The 19,563-nt window shown below is 43.1% G+C and overlaps 2 protein-coding genes across 2 annotated transcripts in view; one reads left to right on the plus strand and one right to left on the minus strand.

Moving 5' to 3' along the window:
- Nucleotides 1-6,093: 6,093 nt before the first annotated feature.
- LOC311314964 (twist-related protein 2-like) lies at nt 6,094-6,672 on the plus strand (the record flags this gene model as incomplete). The annotated part of the gene is made up of 1 exon (XM_084445514.1): nt 6,094-6,672. The coding sequence occupies one exon, from the start codon at nt 6,094-6,096 to the stop codon at nt 6,670-6,672; it is 579 nt and encodes a 192-aa protein (XP_084301640.1).
- A 10,786-nt stretch (nt 6,673-17,458) lies between these two features.
- LOC311315097 (histone deacetylase 7-like) overlaps nt 17,459-19,563 on the minus strand; it is a gene marked incomplete at both ends in the record, with an annotated part of 33,922 nt that continues 31,817 nt past the window's right edge. The window contains 1 exon segment of the mRNA XM_084445698.1: nt 17,459-17,509. Within this exon segment, the coding sequence (XP_084301824.1) occupies nt 17,459-17,509 (51 nt within the window).

Below are 19,563 nucleotides of genomic sequence, written 5' to 3' on the forward strand. Positions count from 1 at the left end.
GAATGGGAAAAAGTCAAGGGCCGGGTTTCCCGAAACCTTCTTAGCGCTAAGAAGCTCTTTGAGTCTTCTTAAGGCTTCAGTTTGCTTGTTTCGGGAGCCTTAAGAAGACTCAAAGAGCTTCTTAGCGCTAAGAAGGTTTCGGGAAACGCGGCCAAGGTCTTTGAGGTCCATTGCGTTGCCAGGGACAGTACAGAGTGATGCTGTGATTTCCGTGCCATGCTAGACGAAAGCTCCCAATGCTACAGTAGCAAGCACCATCATGGGATACTTGGGAAGTTAAACTTTCTTCCTCAAAGTGTTTCCTAGTGATGAGAGACTTGGGGAGATAAATAAATAAATCTACCACTTGCTAGGATAGGTAATAACCATCCAATAGGATAGGTAATAACCATATAATAGGATAGGTAATAACCATCCAATAGGATATGTAATAACCATATAATAGGATAGGTGATAACCATCCAATAGGATAGGTAATAACCATACAATAGGATAGATAATAACCATACAATAGGATAAGTAATAACCATCCAATAGGATATGTAATTACCATACAATAGGATATGTAATAACCATACAATAGGATAGGTATTAACCATCCAATAGGATAGGTAATAAACATACAATAGGATAGGTAATAACCATACAATAGGATAGGTAATAACCATACAATAGGATAGGTAATAACCATACAATAGGATAGGTAATAACCATACAATAGGATATGTAATAACCATCCAATAGGATAGGTAATAACCATACAATAGGATAGGTAATAACCATATAATAGGATAGGTAATAACCATATAATAGGATAGGTAATAAACATACAATAGGATAGGTAATAACCATATAATAGGATAGGTAATAACCATACAATAGGATAGGTAATAACCATACAATAGGATAGGTAATAACCATACAATAGGATAGGTAATAACCATACAATAGGATAGGTAATAACCATCCAATAGGATAGGTAATAACCATATAATAGGATAGATAATAACCATACAATAGGATAGGTAATAACCATACAATAGGATAGGTAATAACCATATAATAGGATAGGTAATAACCATACAATAGGATAGGTAATAACCATACAATAGGATAGGTAATAACCGTATAATAGGATAGGTAATAACCATACAATAGGATAGGTAATAACCATACAATAGGATAGGTAATAACCATACAATAGGATAGGTAATAACCGTATAATAGGATAGGTAATAACCATATAATAGGATAGGTAATAACCATCCAATAGAGAGCACTATGGTTAATTCCAAGCCTTCTCAGTTCACCAGACAGCTGATAGTTGATCTTTATCAATTGTTACTTGTAGCCTAGTCTACATGTAGCCTAGCAACATTCTGCAACATTGTGACAGCCTGGGCCATGCCCCGCCCCCCTGCGTAGTTACCCATAGCCTAGCCGAGGTTCAGACCTGCACTGTCGGCCTAAAAAGCTCTGCCTTGCTGTGAATACCGCTGGGACTGTTTTTAATGTGCCATGGATGGACCCTAGGACTTAAACATTGTAATCAGAGCCAGCACAGGATATTGGCTAAATTACACATGAAAGCAGGGACATTTGAGGGAAGCTGGAGTGCTAAATATTATGATAAATTATTGCCTAATATAGCGAGATAAGTTGCAGCCAAAGTGGAATAACACAGGTTAGCACGCAGCCAGCGAAAAAAAAAAAAAAAAGGTTTTTAAGTGGGATTTTTTTTGTCTACCTTAACAGAAAAATATCTTAAGGTTTTTTCTTTAGAGCGTCCCTCCTGTGCTTGCTGCTCACTATCTCACATTGGCAGGGTTGTGTTTGCTTGTGGAGTGGGACTTTACTATCTGATTTGCCATAAGAATGAGTAATTATCATTAGCCATGAAAACAAATCTAAAAGACTTTTGCTTGCACACACGCACGCACGCACACACACACACACACACACAAACACACACACACACACACACACACACACACACACACACACACACACACACACACACACACACACACACACAGACTCAAAGAAGAACACATGCACACTATTTTGAAAATTGATTGATGAGTCTTTTACCTATTTTGCAAAACATTTCTGAAACTTGCAGTCAACCTGCGTCCCCCCAGTAAACCTGCCCCCTTCCTATCATAATAACCCGAGTGCCACCCCTCCCCCTCCCATAATGCACCCTGGGCACCCTCCCCCCTAAGCTGATACCCCACAGGAAGTCCTGCTCTGTGGGGGGAAATGGGTCCCAGATGTCTGCCTGTGTCCCAGTGGGCTCCAGAGGAGGGATGGAGCAGCAAAGAGATGGGTAAAGACTAGAGGGAGGGAATGTGTGTGTGTGTGTGTGTGTGTGTGTGTGTGTGTGTGTGTGTGTGTGTGTGTGTGTGTGTGTGTGTGTGTGTGTGTGTATGTGTGTGTGTGTGTGTGTGTGTGTGTGTGTGTGTGGTAACTGGGAGAAGAGGGTTGGGGGGCGAGGAGCAGCCGTTGTGTGTGGATGACTGATGTCATGTTTAGCGAGGGCACGTTTTTCGAGCAGGTCATACCGTGTGCACCCGCACACATGACGGAATACCCCTTTAATGAAGTATGCCATTGATCAGGCCTCTTAACTCGGAATTCTCTGAGTGACTATAATTGAATTGACGGCATTATGGACTCAGAAAATTGTTTTCCTTTGAGAGAAAACTTCAAAAGTCCCTTCCAAGTCAACATGCTCATTCTTCAGCGCAGTATTTCACCACTTGATCAGTTTTGACTCTACCATATGGGCAGAGAGACATAACTGGACGATACAACGTTCTTATCCGTCTTTGATATCTAAGCCCCCTCTCCATCCCAAATGCTTATTTATTGTCTTGCTATTGTTCTATTTGCAGCCACAGGAAGGGTTAATTATGACCCCTCCGAAAATAAAAGAGGGAGAAGGAGAGCGAGAGACGTGGGCCGGAGTGTTTAGTGAAACGTTCTGTCACGACTCTGACAAGGAAATGAAATGTGCAACATCAATCAGACGGCGAGGACGGAGATCAAACGGGCCTCCACACTCCTGCATCTGGTTCTGCTTGGACAGACCCTCTTTTTCCTCTCCTCTCTCCCTTTCTTCTCTTTCTCCTTTTCCCTCGTTCTTATTCTTCTTCCATTCTTTCTTTTTTTTTTCTCTTTCTTTCTTTCTTTCTTTCTTTCTTTCGTTTCTTCGCTCGTTCGCTTCCCTCTGTTCTCGCCATGCTGTTTCTGTTAGGGTTCGCGTTCACTCATTCTTTCCATGATGGTGGCACAGCAGCAGGCCTCTGCTAAGGTAAGCAACCCCCCCCCCCACCCCCCCCAACAACAATGGTCTTCCTGTCCCTCTCCAGAAAGTCCACTGTCTCCACCACCGCTCGGCGCAAGCCGGACCCTAAATCCACTTTATCCGGACGATGAATCTGTATTTCTGTTGAAAAATTGCGGCCCAGTTGACATCGCATAAAACAGGACCTCTTGGAATTCAATCGCCGCTCGTCTAGTCACGATGGATCAAGATGTGATACACGCCAATCAAAAACTGCCTTTAATTGTACAGCTTTACTGTACATCAGCAATGATTGTGAGGTGAGAATACTCCATGTCTAGAAGTGGACACGCTAACCCGTACCTCTCTGCTGCCTGTCCATTCACATCACTCCTCCGCACACCAGTGAGGCTGTCCATTCACACAGTCCAGATGATGCCGGGGTCCATTTTGAGAGCTGATTGGAAATGACTGGCCTGGATCCTGCTCCTCTCAGATCTCCCTTCTCTTCTCTTTAGATCGGCTCCGTCGCGATCGCCGGGAGGCGTGGAATTCCCCACAACTCTTTTCCAAATTCCTCCATCTCCGTCCTCCCAACGCAAAGGCAGTCAGACACAGGCTGACAATGTCACAACCCGCACGTTACACGATGTCGGCCGCCATGATGTGAATGACAGTTCAGGTCACGCTCGGATATTTGTGCATATAGCTGAGAAAAGTGGGATAATACATCGTACTAATTTCCTCTGAACGATGAGCTGTGACACGATCATCATTCAGTGACAGTATTCGACCACAGCTCTTCTTCGACGTAACTAGTCACGCCAGGTCACACCGTTAACTATATTATTGCATTACCTCTTGAAATGCTGTGTCATCCCTCTGTCAGTGGTCTGGCAGAAAAGTGCCTACAGATGTGTGTGTGTGTGTGTGTGTGTGTGTGTGTGTGTGTGTGTGTGTGTGTGTGTGTGCGCTCTGTCACTGCAGGCCCAGATGTGTGTATGTGTGTGTGTGTGTGTGTGTGTGTGTGTGTGTGTGTGTGTGTGTGTGTGTGTGTGTGCGCTCTGTCACTGCAGGCCCAGATGTGTGTATGTGTGTGTGTGTGTGTGTGTGTGTGTGTGTGTTCTCCACCAGAGGGCATGGACAGCACAATTAGCAGCCCTCACCTTGGTGGGCTGAGGTCACCAGGTCACAAGGTCAAGGGTTATTCAGGGTCCTCACATATCCTCATAGATATAGGTCTCACAGATTGATCACAGAGGTACCAGCAGCTAGTGATATTATATAGTGAATGGGGATAATGTGTTATGATGTTTTGAGTAAGTTATTGAGTTGAGTTTTTGACAAATCCAACTAATGAGATATTTATGCTGAATAGATCTGAAACAAGAGTTGTTCCCTTTGAATAACAATATGAAGAACACATTGAAATTGAATATCACTACAGACATGTACTGTACAGTGCCGTGTCTTGAGAGCTTTTGGGTGAAAAAGTGAATTGGATTGACGTAGGCAGTCAAGATGTTCAATATTTAACAGACAGAATGAGCCACTCTTCAAGCCCCAGACGGTCCTAATATAAACATTTTGATCTCAGCAAGATTTTTTTTTTTTTTAAGTCACTGCGGAAAAATGTTTTTTGGGAATAGTCCATGTTGTTTTTCTTACTCTGAGTTGTCATGGTGAATTTTCTATTTGTTTTCTATGAAAGCATAAACACGACGTCATAAAGTTTATTGTTGAACCTGACAATCCTACTTTAAGATGTTAATCTGCATGTTATTTTCATTGACTTAGACCAAAGAGTGAGCCATGGCTTGGACGATTTGTGTTGATAGTGTCCAGTTATATAGATGTTAAGAGATGGCACACAAATATTAGTGCGATCAAGCTTGACACACTGACCTCTCACTTATTCTTTCAAAGTAAGCCGGCTGATTTAAAATGTCTTTATTTTCAAATCATTTTATTTATCTGTCTTTTTATGATTATTTTTTATGAACAAAATATTGGATAGGCCTACTGATTTTTAAATAAAAGTTTACACACAATTACATTTTCATAAATCCATAATATGGTTTGAAATATCATGTACCTTGTTCCATGAAAAATGTTTCTTATATAATTTCATGACTTAATGGGCGTAGAGTGAGTTGATGTGAGTAGAGACAGACAAGTGGGAGCGGTCTAACGCCAGGAGAGTTCCCGGAGAAATCTGGAACCCATAAAGGCTCAGACAACTTCTGCCGCATTAGCCCTGCCTCCCCCTGATTGGCTGAGAGGGCCACTTACCCCCTTCCCTGCCATCCACCAACCTCACGCTCCACTTCCTGCTTCTCTGCTCTGCTCCGGCCCAAAGCCACACCCAACGGAAGTGTCTTAGGCCAATGGGAGCCGCCGGTAAGGCCCAGAGTTACGAACGATTATAAAAGGAGAGGAGTTCGAGCAACGGAACCAGATGGTTTGTTGTTATTCTTCAGGCGGGCTGAGATGGAAGACTGGAGGTAAATAATTCCACGTAGAGATCCAGGAAGCCAGAGAAAGTCTGACTAAGAACTAGCTCAAACTCCGTGGTGTAACTGTAGTGAGTAAAGACGTCGTTTGCCTCTTTAATCATCGGGAGAAGAAGAGACGTGCGTGCGCGTGTCTCAGCGAGAGCTTTCGAGGAAAAACCCCCGCGTCGGATACAGGTGTCCGAAAAAAGACCGGGTGAAGGAGAGAGAGAGAAAGAGCCGGAAAGGACGGAGAGCGACATCACTCTGCCTCGGAAGGCGAAGGAAGGGGGTCCTGTGAGGGACGCCATCATGCGCGAGGAGGTGTCCTGCACCAACTCCCCGGAGGGCGGCCTGGGGGCCAGCGAGGAGGAGCTGGAACGGGGGCCCAAGAAGGGCGGACAGCAGGGGGGGCGGAAGCGGGTACCCTACCCCAAGAAGGACGCCCTCGGCAGGGTGGAGGAGACGGGGGGCGCCCGGAGCCCCAACAGCCTGGTTCCCTCAGGGCCCAAACGCCCGAAGAAGAGTCCCCCGACGGCGGTGGTGTCCATCGCGCCGCCGTCGCTAGGGCCCGGTCCGGAGCAGCCCTTCGAGGACCTCCACACGCAGCGGGTCATCGCCAACGTGCGCGAGCGCCAGCGGACGCAGTCGCTGAACGACGCCTTCTCCTCGCTGCGGAAGATCATTCCCACGCTGCCCTCGGACAAGCTGAGCAAGATCCAGATCCTCAAGCTAGCGTCGCGCTACATCGACTTCCTGTACCAGGTGCTGCAGAGCGACGAGATGGACGCCAAGCTGGCCAGCTGTAACTACCTGGCCCACGAGAGACTCAGCTACGCCTTCTCAGTCTGGAGGATGGAGGGGGCCTGGGCCATGTCCGCCAGCCACTAGCCTACTGTCCCCTCCTGCTACCCGTACCTGACTCCCTGACCCCCGCTGACCCCTCTACTCTGTCCTCTCTCTCCTAAACACCCTAAAGACCGGGTCTTTCTCCTGGTCCGTTAACCTTTCTGCGTCCTTCCTTGCTTCCTGTCCTACCCGGTCCAAGGTTCGAACCACTCTACTCCACGCTGTCGTGAATCTGAATGACCCAACGCACTTGCTCCACTGTTCCCCCTGTACCACCCTGACCCCCACACCCCTGTAACCCCTGACCCCCGACCCCCAAACCCCTGTACCCCCCTGACCCCCGACCCCCGACCCCGCACCCCTGCCCTGTTTAGGCCTCCAGCCTTCCAACAATTTAACTCAACTCCTGCAGCCTCTTCAGAGCAGCACCTCAGGTATGAACACAAACACGCATGAAAACACACCTGCATGCGCACACACCGCCCATACACACACACACACACACACACACACACGGAACAGAAGCTGAATGAGGACGGTTTTATTCACCGTTCTTACCAGTTCTACAACAATTCACCGTTCTTACCAGTTCTTCTTCAGCGTCTTCTTTGCTTCCTATCGCTGAATCCAGGACAGACAATCTGAGGGCATTATCAGCGTCTTTGTCAGTCTCATAAATTTGTACTCATTCTCATCCAAACAATTATGTAATGTAACATCGGGCCAAAGAGCCTGTGTTATTACTGACAGGGACATAGATAATACAAAAAATATCAAATTAAGCATAGCACTCACAGTACAGTATCAGTACCGTGGAAACAGTTGCCTAACAACAAAAATTTGATTCAGTCATTGAATATAACGTCATGGTAGTACTGATATTATATTTGTGACAAAAATGTACATTTTAAAGATTGTACATTTAAATAAGTATGATAAATAACTCAATAGACAGGAGGTGTCAGAAAAGCAGATGGTGGTTTACAGTGGGTACTAATGTCTTGGTACAGAATGTTTAATAAGAAAGTTACGATCTGGGTGGTACACAGCTGATGAAAGTATTGGTTGTGTGAATCTCTGGGTCAGTGGAGAACTGGACAGGTGGCTTGAGGCCTACACTCTTAGCACAGCTACACAATCACCCAATTAAAGGCACTTTCTGATCAAACTAAACAATGAAAGTGCACTCTGATCAAACTTCCTGTTCCCAATAATTCAGCAGACCACTCACAGCGTAAATAGCAAATCCATGTATATGTGTTTGTGTTATTTTCTAAACTTTCATCTACGAAAGAAAAATTTTACTGCGATTTTTCTTTCTAGTTCAAATTATGTTCATGTGTCTAAAATAAAAAAGCTAAAAATAATGATTATGATAAAACTGCTTGTTTTAAACTATTGTTACCATTTCCTCTATTTTTTTGTTTTAAGTTTTAATTATATTTTTCATTTTCAAAGTAATTTAATTAGTCACACAAAATTGTCAGTTTTCTATTAGTTCAACTGGTGAAACAAAATTATCGATAGAAAAATGTGTCAATTTAATATATTGTGTGTGCAAAACGTCAGAGTCTGGATACAATCTGGACACAGTTTGATTAGGAAGTAATATTAATAAGAGGATGGATTAGGAAGTTATATTAATAAGAGAATGATGTCTTCCATTTCACTACTAAGTACTAAATACCAGAGATGGGACTTTACAGTTCTTATTTAGTAGTTCTATCACCCAAAATGACAACATGTTTCTTACCTAAATGCAATTGATGACATTTAAGTTTAAGGATAAAAGCAAACAAATGTATTTCATACATAAATCAATCAATTAGTCAATCCATGTGTTTCTGTGGAGGGTGTGGATCAGCCGTGTGTGTGTGTAAAGGGTGTCTGGATCAGCTGTGTGTGTGTGTAAAGGGTGTCTGGATCAGCTGTGTGTGTGTGTAAAGGGTGTCTGGAGGGTGTGGATCAGCCGTGTGTGTGTGTAAAGGGTGTCTGGACGCTCTGGTCAGTTGGAGACGTGGGTCCGTCTTTATTCTGATCGCATAAACAGACACACTGGTCTTGGACAGGTATATCGCAGGAAAAGAGGGAAAGGGAAGGAAAGAGAAAAAGCAGCTCCCCATCCATACCTCTCTCTCTCTACCTCTCTCTCTGTCTTTCTCTCTATCTCTCTCCCTCTCTCTCTCTCCCTCTCTCTCTCTCTCTCTCTCTCTCTCTCTTTCTCTCTATCTCTCTCCCTCTCTCTCTCCCTCTCTCTCTCTCCCTCTCTCTCTCTCTCTCTCTCTCTCTCTATCTCTCTCTATCTCTCTCTCTCTCTCTCTCTCTCTCTATCTCTCTCTTTCTCTCTATCTCTCGCTCCCTCTCTCTCTCTCTCTCTCTCTCCCTCTCTCTCTCTCTCTCTCTATCTCTCTCTCTCTTTCTCCTCAGGATCTGTCTCTCTCTCTCCCTCTCTCTCTCTCTCCCCCTCTCTCTTTCTCCTCAGGATCTCTTTCTCTCTCCTTCTCTCTATCTCTCTCTCTCTCTCTCTCTCTTTCTCCTCATGATCTGTCTCTCTCTTTTTATCTCCCCCTCTCCCTCTCTCTCTCTCTCTCTCTCCCTCCTCATGACTCCCCCCCCTAGTCTCTCTCTCTCTCTCTCTCTCTCTCTCTCTCTCTCTCTCTCTCTCTCTCTCTCTCTCTCAGGATCTTGTATCCAGTGTCGTGCAATCAGCCCTGCCGGGGCCCAGACAAGCAGGAACCTTTAGATTGGAAACAGTTGTGAGGCATTAGCAAGGTGTGTGTGCCAGGGGAGATCTTGATGCTGTGTGTGTGTGTGTGTGTGTGTGTGTGTATGAGCCAACACATGAGTGTGTTTGTGTGTGTGTGTGCGTGTGTGTGTGTGTGCCAACACATGAGTGTGTGTATGTGTGTGTGTGCGCGTGTGTGCTTGTTTACGTAAAGTCCCCTACCTTTGTGGATCATTGTGTAGCTGATGTACCAGCAAGTGCATGTTTGGCTGTGTGCGCGTGTGCGTTACAGTATGTTGTTTCAAAGGTTGTATCTCCCTATCAACCTTCTCCTCTGTTCGCTCAGAAAAAACCCCACACAAAACGTTACCTGTGGACGACCCCACCAGAATGTAGATTAAGAACCTACAAGAGAAGCGCTCGTTAAGAACCTACAAGAGAAGCGCTCGTTAAGAACCTACAAGAAAATTGTTAGGAACCTACAAGAGAAGCTCTCGTTAAGAACCTACAAGAGAAGCGCTCGTTAAGAACCTACAAGAGAAGCGCTCGTTAAGAACCTACAAGAGAAGCGCTCGTTAAGAACCTACAAGAAAGTTGTTAGGAACCTACAAGAGAAGCGCTCGTTAAGAACCTACAAGAAAGTTGTTAAGAACCTACAAGAGAAGCACTCGTTAAGAACCCTAAAAGAGGAGCGCTCGTTATTAAAGATGGAGGAAGACGAGCGTGATTGAAAGCCGTATCGCAGGCAGACAGAATGGAAGAAGAGGAAGTGGAAAGAGTGAGGAGCCAGAGGTGACGGGGTGCAGAAGGACGATCCCTCAGACACAAGACAGCTGAGCTGAACTCATGTTAGACCGGGACTCCCATGTCAAGGGGGGGGGGCGGGGGGGAGGGGGAGGGGGAGGGAGGGGGGGGGGGGGTAGCAGAGGAAAAGCAGAGCTTTAGATCAGAGGTGAGAGATCAAGGTGATCACACACACGTGTGCGAGCGCACACACGAGCACGGAGACGTGCGCGCGGCACACACGTGAACACACACACACACACACACACACTAGCAGATGATGCGATCGTAAGAATGCGCGCTCGAATGCGCACTGGAAAATACCCAGCGTGCAACACGACTTCGACCGAGAGTAATCGCAGTAATGCACACGTACAGGTACTGAGAAAACATACAAACAAAACTTCAACACACACACACACACACACACACACACACACACACACACACAGCTCAGAGCCCATCGCCCTCACACATACCTCTACACACACACACACACGCACACACACACACACACACACACACACACACACACACACACACACACACAGAGCTCAGAGCCGATCGCACTCACACATGTACTCTACACACACACACACACACACACAGCTCCGAGCCGATTGCCCTCACACATGTACTCTACACGCACACGCACACACACACACACACACACACACACACACACACACACACACACACACACACACACACAGAGCCGACCGCCCTCACACATGTCCTCTCAGAAGCGGCGCTGACGCCACGTGCAGACTCCAGGTGTTCTCGCTATTAAAGCCGAGCGCGGCCTCCAGAGCGGACTTTGAAGGGCCTCCATGTGGAGGAGATTGTCCTTGAACGGGCGCAGCCCGGTTATTACCTGCCTCTCCACGTTCTTATTCACTTATCTCCCCCTCTCTACGGGGCGTCAGTGGAAAGAGTGTGATTAAGTTCGACCTGTGCTACGACGGCTGGCGTTTGTTTTGTTTTCGAAAGTATCAAGAGCGTTAAGAAAAATGTGAAGCTATGGATTGAAATGGAGAGTGTTGGGTGGAGTGTTGGGTCTATGCTGAGATGGGGAGTGGGATTTCGAGAGGCAGGTAGGATAGGTTACAAAGCAAACTTTCAGGAACCTTCTAGAAGGAGGATTTCCTGGTTCGGAATGTTTCCAAAATAAGAGGTTTGTTTTGGAGTGACCTTCGACCTCAGGTGTTCACCTTGAAGATGGCAGCAAAAGTTTACTGAGCTTTGGAAAAAAAAAAAAAAATCAAGGGTTAAGAAAATCAGAAAAATCTGGATAACGATTAGAAAATTCTTCCCATGTGTGTTTATAGTGTGAGTGTATGTGTTTGTTTATTGTAAGAGGTATGTGTTTACGCGAAAGGACGGAATAGGTTGCATGTGCGAGTGTGTAAGGTGCATTGTGCACGTGTACTGCATTCATATGGTGGTGTGTGTGCGTGCAATAGTTCATAGGAACACATTTCTAGATGGGGCAGTGTTCATATGTGTGTGCGATCTGTTTACATAAACATTTTATTTTTTTTGCCATGAGCAGACTTTGATTCTTAGTGACTGTGTTTCTGTGTTGGAGATGGCTGGTTGCCTCACTCCCAAAACCTGTTACCTCGCACCCCTACCGGAACCTCGACCGCAGCTTGGGATTGAGAGGGTATCAGTTTGTTGCTGACCTGAAACCAGCTGTCGGACCTTCTTCTCTGCATGTGTTTAGACCTGTGTTGAGGTCAAAACTGATCTGGGAGCAGCTGTAAGTCCTCTGTGGTCCATCTGCATTTTTAAGAGCTTTGCAAAATAAGTTCTGTTCCAGGAGTCGTGGGCTTCTGATATTCATCTGTATTTTTAGTAGTTTGAACTCTGGGCAGAGGCTGGAGCAGGTGTTTGACGTGTGTGTGTGTGTGTGTGTGTGTGTGTGTGTGTGTGTGTGTGTGTATGTGTGTGCGTGCGTGTGCGTGTGTGTGTGTGTGTGTGTGTGCGTGTGTGTGTGTGTGTGTGTGTGTGTGTTGGGGCTGGAGTTGGGTTTTGTCCAACAGCTGTAGTGATAAACGGAGGGGAACACATTTTGACACGTAGGCAAGAGCAGAAGAGCAGCCATGTCTATACAGCCAGTGTGTAAACGTGTGATTGGAGTGTGTATACGTGTGAATCCGCTTTGTGATCGTGCACTGAGAGGCGCGTTGTCTATTTTGTATTATATAGGACTGCATTTCTATCAGCTATAGAAGCGTTTGTCCAACCTCTGCTGCTGCTGCTTTAGGCATGGATGTTACCTGGATATTAGCTATTATAGATTTAACAGAGTATATCTTGGAAACTTTAAAATTAAGTTAGAGCTTGAGAGCATGCATCTCTTTCCGGAGTGTGTGTGTGTGTGTGTGTGTGTGTGTGTGTGTGTGTGTGTGTACATTGCTGTTTTCTGTATGGCTTTATGTAGTACAGTACGTTGTACAAGCAATCACTGCATATGACACCTCTGTTAAGCAACGGCATTCATAGTAACGTTACTATCCAGAGAGACGACTCAAACACCAGGCAGGCTACTATTGTCTGTGCACCCCGACCCAGGCTGGATTCTGGAAGTTTCTGTGCTGTTCTAGACTGAACTGAGATTAAGTCCAGAGGAACACTGTCTTCTGAAAGAGGGGTTTTCACGGTTGAGACAAACAGCACATGAGAAAACAAGTCATTCCTGGCAATTTATGTATAATAGTTTAATCACCGCATTGCAATAGAAGAACACCCACAAACTACATATGCAAACAGGACAGCTTTCTCACTCTCACTTTCTTTCTCAACATGGAAAGATATACTGTAATTAGGTGTAACTGAGAAAGATCTAGGTGAAATATTTGGTTGTTTAACAAGAGAAGAAGCAGAAGCGAAAAGCAGAGGATTTTTTTTTTTTTCGCCCTGAAATGCGAAACAATAGTGTTTGTTTGCAAGTCTCCAGGGACGATGGATAGCACACACACACCAACTACACAGTGACTGCATTGTGAGTTTTCTCTCTGATATATCTGACGGAACACATTTTGCACAAAGAAATAATAACTTTTCCCTGTAAACAAACTAACAAAATGTTTATTTTGTGTCTCTGACATCTGATTTGGGCTTGTGATGAAATGAGGTGTAAAATCCCCCTCAGGAGGGCGAGCAGCGATAAAAACTGTTTGTTGACCATGTTTTCCGTTTTCTTCCTACCACAGATTCTTGACACACGGACAATCTTTGCCATCTGAGGGAGAAATCTGTTATGTCTTACCCACAATGCTTCACCCTGAAAGACACCGTCACCGTATCCAGCAGACCCTCTCCTTCTCCAAGTGAGCTGGACCGATGCATCAGTTGACGGAACCGCGCTCTCTACACAGCCTGGTGCTCTTCAAATGTACGACTCTGAAACTTAAAGAACTCCTATGAGGAAACATAAGGGTCATATTTCATACTTTCTGTATATAAAAAAAACCCAACTAAAAACATCCCACGCGATGACCCAAACTAGTGTCCCAAGGACAACTGTCATCCATGGAGAACTGTAAAAATGTAACAAAATGGCCGCTTCCAAAATGGCCAGTTGCCTCCAGAAACTCCGGAATGACGATATGGCAGTTGAACGCCACTTCAAAGGTTTCTTTGCCAGCTGAACCCAATAGATGACTAATGATAATGGCAGAGAGACTGATAATGGGTGGTCGCAGCCGATGAATGTTTACAGCTAAATGCTAATAAGCTAATCGTTCAGGCTCTTAAACCCTCATTTTGTGGGTAGCAAATGTTCAGTAGTCTGACGCACATTTCAGCTCTTGTATTATTATCAACCACTTGGTTCCAGTGGATTTCTGTTTTTATCATTCTCCAAAAAATTGTGTGTGCTCAAATTGTTGCTTGTTCATAATCATTCCACTTTTGATTTGAGTTGTGTAATAGCTGGAGACAAAATGGTTGAGTGCTGTAGTACAAGTACAATAAATGCACGGACGATTGTAGCATCATCCAGGAAATCTATGAGGAAATGCTGTAGAAAGAGATAATAGGTGATGGAAAGGTGAGACACCATAGTTTAGTACATCAGTCAATGATTAAATGTAGTTTTAAAAACTACACTAACATTCCCAGTTAACTGATAATGTTTTGTCATTTGCTGAACGTCTACTATGTCTTTTACAAATCCATGCTGGTTCATAATATCACATCCGTATTCTGTCATTTGTTTGCCACTGATTCCTTTCATTAAATGTGCATAATTAGCGCTACAATTTTTGTGTGTTTAATCAAAATATCACTGCACTATTTTCATAAAACCAAGACAGGTTAGATAGTTTGTGACTTTTGATATCTTTTGCATTCTTTTCCTTCTGCAGCTTTGATATGTGCACATTAGCTTTGTATAAATGCATAATGGAATTAAGGAAAATGTCAATACAAGATGTGTGAACTGGGCAAAGAGAGGCTGGAACTTTGCATTTTGCAAAATGTGTGTGAAATGTGTTGTGGAATAGGTCACATAATAGTGATAGTTATAACAGTACAAATATTGCATATATCACTGTACGTACTATGTGAAATATCTTAAGCTTAAGTTATTTGCTAGTCTTCCCAGCCTGGTGTATTAAATGCATGAATACAAAATCAAAACCATCCAAAACAGGATTTCCCTTTTTATTAAGGAAAAACATTTTTAAGACAAAACAGTAATTAAAAAGAAAAAAAAAAACGCATGAAATTACAAAGTTATTTTTTGCTGTACAGGTACAAAGAAGAAACCTAAAGAAAGTCACATACAGTAATAAACTAACTTCTACTTGGCTTGTTTCTTTGATTAAGATCCAGTTCGTTAAGGTCACCTTCACACAGGTGTGTCAGCATCGTTCAAGGCACCAGGGAGAAAGTGTGTAATTTGGTCTCAGTAGCTCCATGTATGTACAGCATTAATAACCAGTCACAGAGCAAACACTCATATTAAGATAAAGAGCATGTTGACTTTCACTTCACAAGTGACAGTGTCATTAATGTTTTCTGAATATACTTAAGCTGTAGAAAAACAAAACAAAATTGAACACAACTTCAAACAAAACCATTGGGATGCACTGTCCTGTATTAGCAGGTACTACGGAAATGCCAACAGTGAACAGCAGACATTTTGTTCCATGTAATCAGTCAAATTTCAGAGTCAAATCGATTATATTTTCATATCGTCAGTACATAATTGCACAGATTTAGCAGGTTTCTTGGTTGTGCACAAAAGCACCATGATGAACAAAAAACAAAAACATAATTCTGTATCCTCTAGCACCGTACATTTTGTTTGTAAGACATGATACATGAGCAAAGCACTGCAAAGACACAAACAAAATGTTACAACAAATACAAACTTGCAAACATATGACATAATCTTATGAAAAGTTGTTTCCAAAAACTTTTTTCTTTCTTTGTCTTTTTACATCATCCTTTGGTGATATTCAACTGCAAAGTCTCTGTTTGGATAACAATACAATCGAACGTTTTGAAGTCTTTGACGTGAACGGCGAAAGGCCATGCCAGTCCATGGCTAGCATATTGCTCTTATACACTTTGGTTTTTTCTAAACCTGTGTCCAATTACACAACAAAGGATATCTCTCGACATGCTAACTCCACGCTAACTGCTAAATCTTCAACCGCAGTTTGGTCCAGGAACACAAGTATGTTTGAAGCTACAGTAACACAGCTCATCATATACACAGTACAGCAGGAATGCTCATCCACAGGTTGAAACACTGGTCTCTCAGAAACAGTACAAACGCTATTGTCCCAGTGGAATAAAAATGTAATTTCAAAAAATAAGACAATGCCATCACATAAGACATTTTAAGTGCACTTTTCATGTCATTGTCACACTCACGTAAGTGGAGTTGCTTAAAGGCCCACAGAAACCCTTGGATGTTCAAACTTGAATGGATGCTTACTTCAGTTGGTCTTGGTTATTCTGACATCACAGCTGAGACTATTAGAACATAACATGGAGTAATCTGCATTTCTGTTCATATACAATCATTTTGTGTGTGGTGTTAAGGCATGGATGAGGCATGGATGAGGCACGGATGAGGCACGGAGCCACAAGCCAAGTTATCTTGGCTGATAACAGACTTATTTCTGATTTATTTCTCTGAACGCCCTCCAACTTAAAAAGAGGACTCCTTCTTGAATCATGTTTTCCAACATCTTGACAGTAGCTGTCTGAGAGGTGGATTGTTTTGTGCTCGATTTTGTACGAAGATTGTAGTAGAAAATCCGTCCCTAACCCTAACCCTAACCCTTTATACAGACCTGGCAGCCCTAACCCTAACCCTAACCCTTCATACAGACCTGGAGATAGGAACTGTTATGTGAGGATAACTTCAATCTGAGTTTAAAGACCTTATTGTCTTCATGTCCTGCTTAGGAAGGAGGTGTTCATAAACACTGAGTCCTTATCAGAGCCTAAATGCTTTCTGAACTTCAATCTAAGCGTAGTCTATAAATGCAATTTTGAAGGCACTTTAGTATTACATACTAACATTGCGCCTAAATCAATGATGAATATCAGTCTCTAAAACTTTTACAGAGTAAAAACTATCAAACCTTTTGATGCCAACCCTGAGGGAGCCTGATAATGGACAGCACTGTCTTTTAAAGGGACATAGAGCTCTCTTTGGTTCACATTACAGAATGCACAGTGCAAAAAAAAAAAAAAAACAAATTCAAATTCGGCCTCGTTTTTTTTTATATCCCAAAAACACAAATGACATCACTGGAATGATGCACTTTTAAGCGTCCCAGGTGTACGTGCAGATGGATCTGTTCTCCTTCACTGTGACTTCCTGCGGGAACTCGAGAGGCTACTTCCTACTTCCTGTATGACTCAGCTGTGTAGGCCTGGAAGTGACCTAGGGGAAGTTTGCCCCCCCCCGGGCTCTCAGTGGTCCAAAATGTCTTCCAAGTGATCCCTGGAGAGTCACCAACCGTCATCTCCAAGGCGACGGTGTTTGTATGCGCATAGCTGTGCTATGTCAAGTCCTCTCGTGCGTCGAAGCTCCCCACGGTGTAGGAGAGCGGTCTGGAGCGAACGGGAGAAAACCCTCCATCTCTCCTCTCTGGTCCAGCTGACGTTTTCTTTCCATCTTTCGGCCGGACAGAGGTTTCAGTCTGTCCAGCTGTGTGTCGTCATGAGCGTTTTCTCAGCGTGTGTCTCGGTTCGAGGTGGCGTGCGGTCCGGTTCGTCCCCTCCTTCCTTCGGTCGGGGGGGGGGGGGGCGTCAAACGGAGAGAACGAGGGAAGTAAAAGTCAGGGGTCAGAGGTCGTGGCGAGGACGGCGGTCGGAGGTGAGGGTGTTCGGAGGGGGCTGTAGGAGGCGCCCACGCCACCGGTCAGCTGAAGCACAGTGGTCAACATGAAGCCTGCCACGATGCCGGCTCCACAGTGTGTATGGTCCAGTGATGTGCTCGGTGGATCACAGTGTGTGTGTGTGTGTGTGTGTGTGTGCGTGCGTGTGTGTGATATGTGTGTATTGCCATCTCTACATGGAGTCATCTTCTCCCTCCATGAGGTCATCGGAATGTCTCCTGTAGAAAGAGCAGGAAAACAAGATGGCGGTCAGACATCAGGTCCAGACGGGGTGAGGGACCCCGGGGGCGAGGGCATTTACCCCAGGGGCGAGGGCATTTACCCCAGGGGTGTTTAATGTCCAGCACACGGCAATATACACACCCTCCACCCACACTCATCTCCCAGCACACCAGCGCACTCAAGTTGAAGCTAATTTAATTTCGTTGCACCTTGGCACAATGACAATAAAGACATTCTATTCTATTCTATTCTATTCTATTCTATTCTATTCTTCTATTCTTCTATTCTTCTATTCTATTCTATTCTTCTATTCTATTCTATTCTATTCTATTCTATTCTATTCTATTCTATTCTATTCTATTCTATTCTATTCTTCTATTCTATTCTATTCTATTCTATCCTATCCTATTCTTCTATTCTATTCTATCCTATTCTTCTATTCTATTCTATTCTATTCTTCTATTCTATTCTATTCTATTCTATTCTATTCTTCTATTCTATTCTTTTCTATTCTATTCTATTCTATTCTATTCTATTCTATTCTTTTCTTTTCTTTTCTTTTCTTTTCTTTTCTTTTCTATTCTATTCTATTCTATTCTATTCTATTCTTCTATTCTATTCTATTCTATTCTATTCTATTCTATTCTATTCTATTCTATTCTATTCTATTCTATTCTATTATTTTCTATTCTATTCTATTCTTATATTCTATTCTATTCTATTCTATTCTATTCTATTCTATTCTTTTCTATTCTATTCTATTCTATTCTATTCTATTCTATTCTATTCTATTCTATTCTATTCTTATATTCTATTATTTTCTTTTCTATTCTATTCTATTCTATTCTATTCTATTCTATTCTTTTCTATTCTATTCTATTCTATTCTATTCTATTCTATTCTATTCTTTTCTATTCTATTCTATTCTTTTCTTTTCTTTTCTATTCTATTCTATTCTATTCTATTCTATTCTTCTATTCTATTCTTCTATTCTATTCTATTCTATTCTATTCTATTCTATTCTTATATTCTATTCTTTTCTTTTCTATTCTATTCTATTCTATTCTATTCTATTCTATTCTATTCTATTCTTTTCTATTCTATTCTATTCTATTCTATTCTATTCTATTCTATTCTATTCTTATATTCTATTCTTTTCTTTCTTTTCTTTTCTTTTCTATTCTATTCTATTCTATTCTATTCTATTCTTATATTCTATTCTTTTCTTTTCTATTCTATTCTTTTCTATTCTATTCTATTCCTTGTGACGGAGCGGTGCTGAACTCTATTCGTAGCTCTCGTCTTGATTTTGATTCTATTCTATTAGGATCTATTTGAGCCATCGGCTCGTCTTCCAAGAGTCCTTAATTAAAACATACAGTACAATAACGCAGAAGATGAAGATACTACAATTCATAAATAGAATCATTCAAGAAAAAAGAAAGAAACACGATAGTAGATACTTGAAGACGCCTGTATAAATAACGCTACACAGTAGAACACGCCCCCCCCCAGACCGCTCTCACCCCCAGACCCCCCCCCTTCCCACCCCCCCCCAGACCGCTCTCACCCCCGGACCCCCCCCCCCCCGCCCCCCCCCCCCAGACCGCTCTCACCCCCGGACCCTTCCAGAAAGGGGACTGTCGCCTATTCTATTCTATTCTATTCTATTCTATTCTATTCTATTCTATTCTATTCTATTCTATTCTATTCTTCTATTCTTCTATTCTTCTATTCTATTCTATTCTTCTATTCTATTCTATTCTATCTATTCTATCTATTCTATTCTATTCTATTCTTCTATTCTATTCTATTCTATTCTATCCTATC

Source organism: Borostomias antarcticus, assembly GCF_949987555.1.
Source record: "Borostomias antarcticus genome assembly, chromosome: 11".
In the NCBI taxonomy this organism is placed as follows: Eukaryota; Metazoa; Chordata; class Actinopteri; order Stomiiformes; family Stomiidae; genus Borostomias; species Borostomias antarcticus.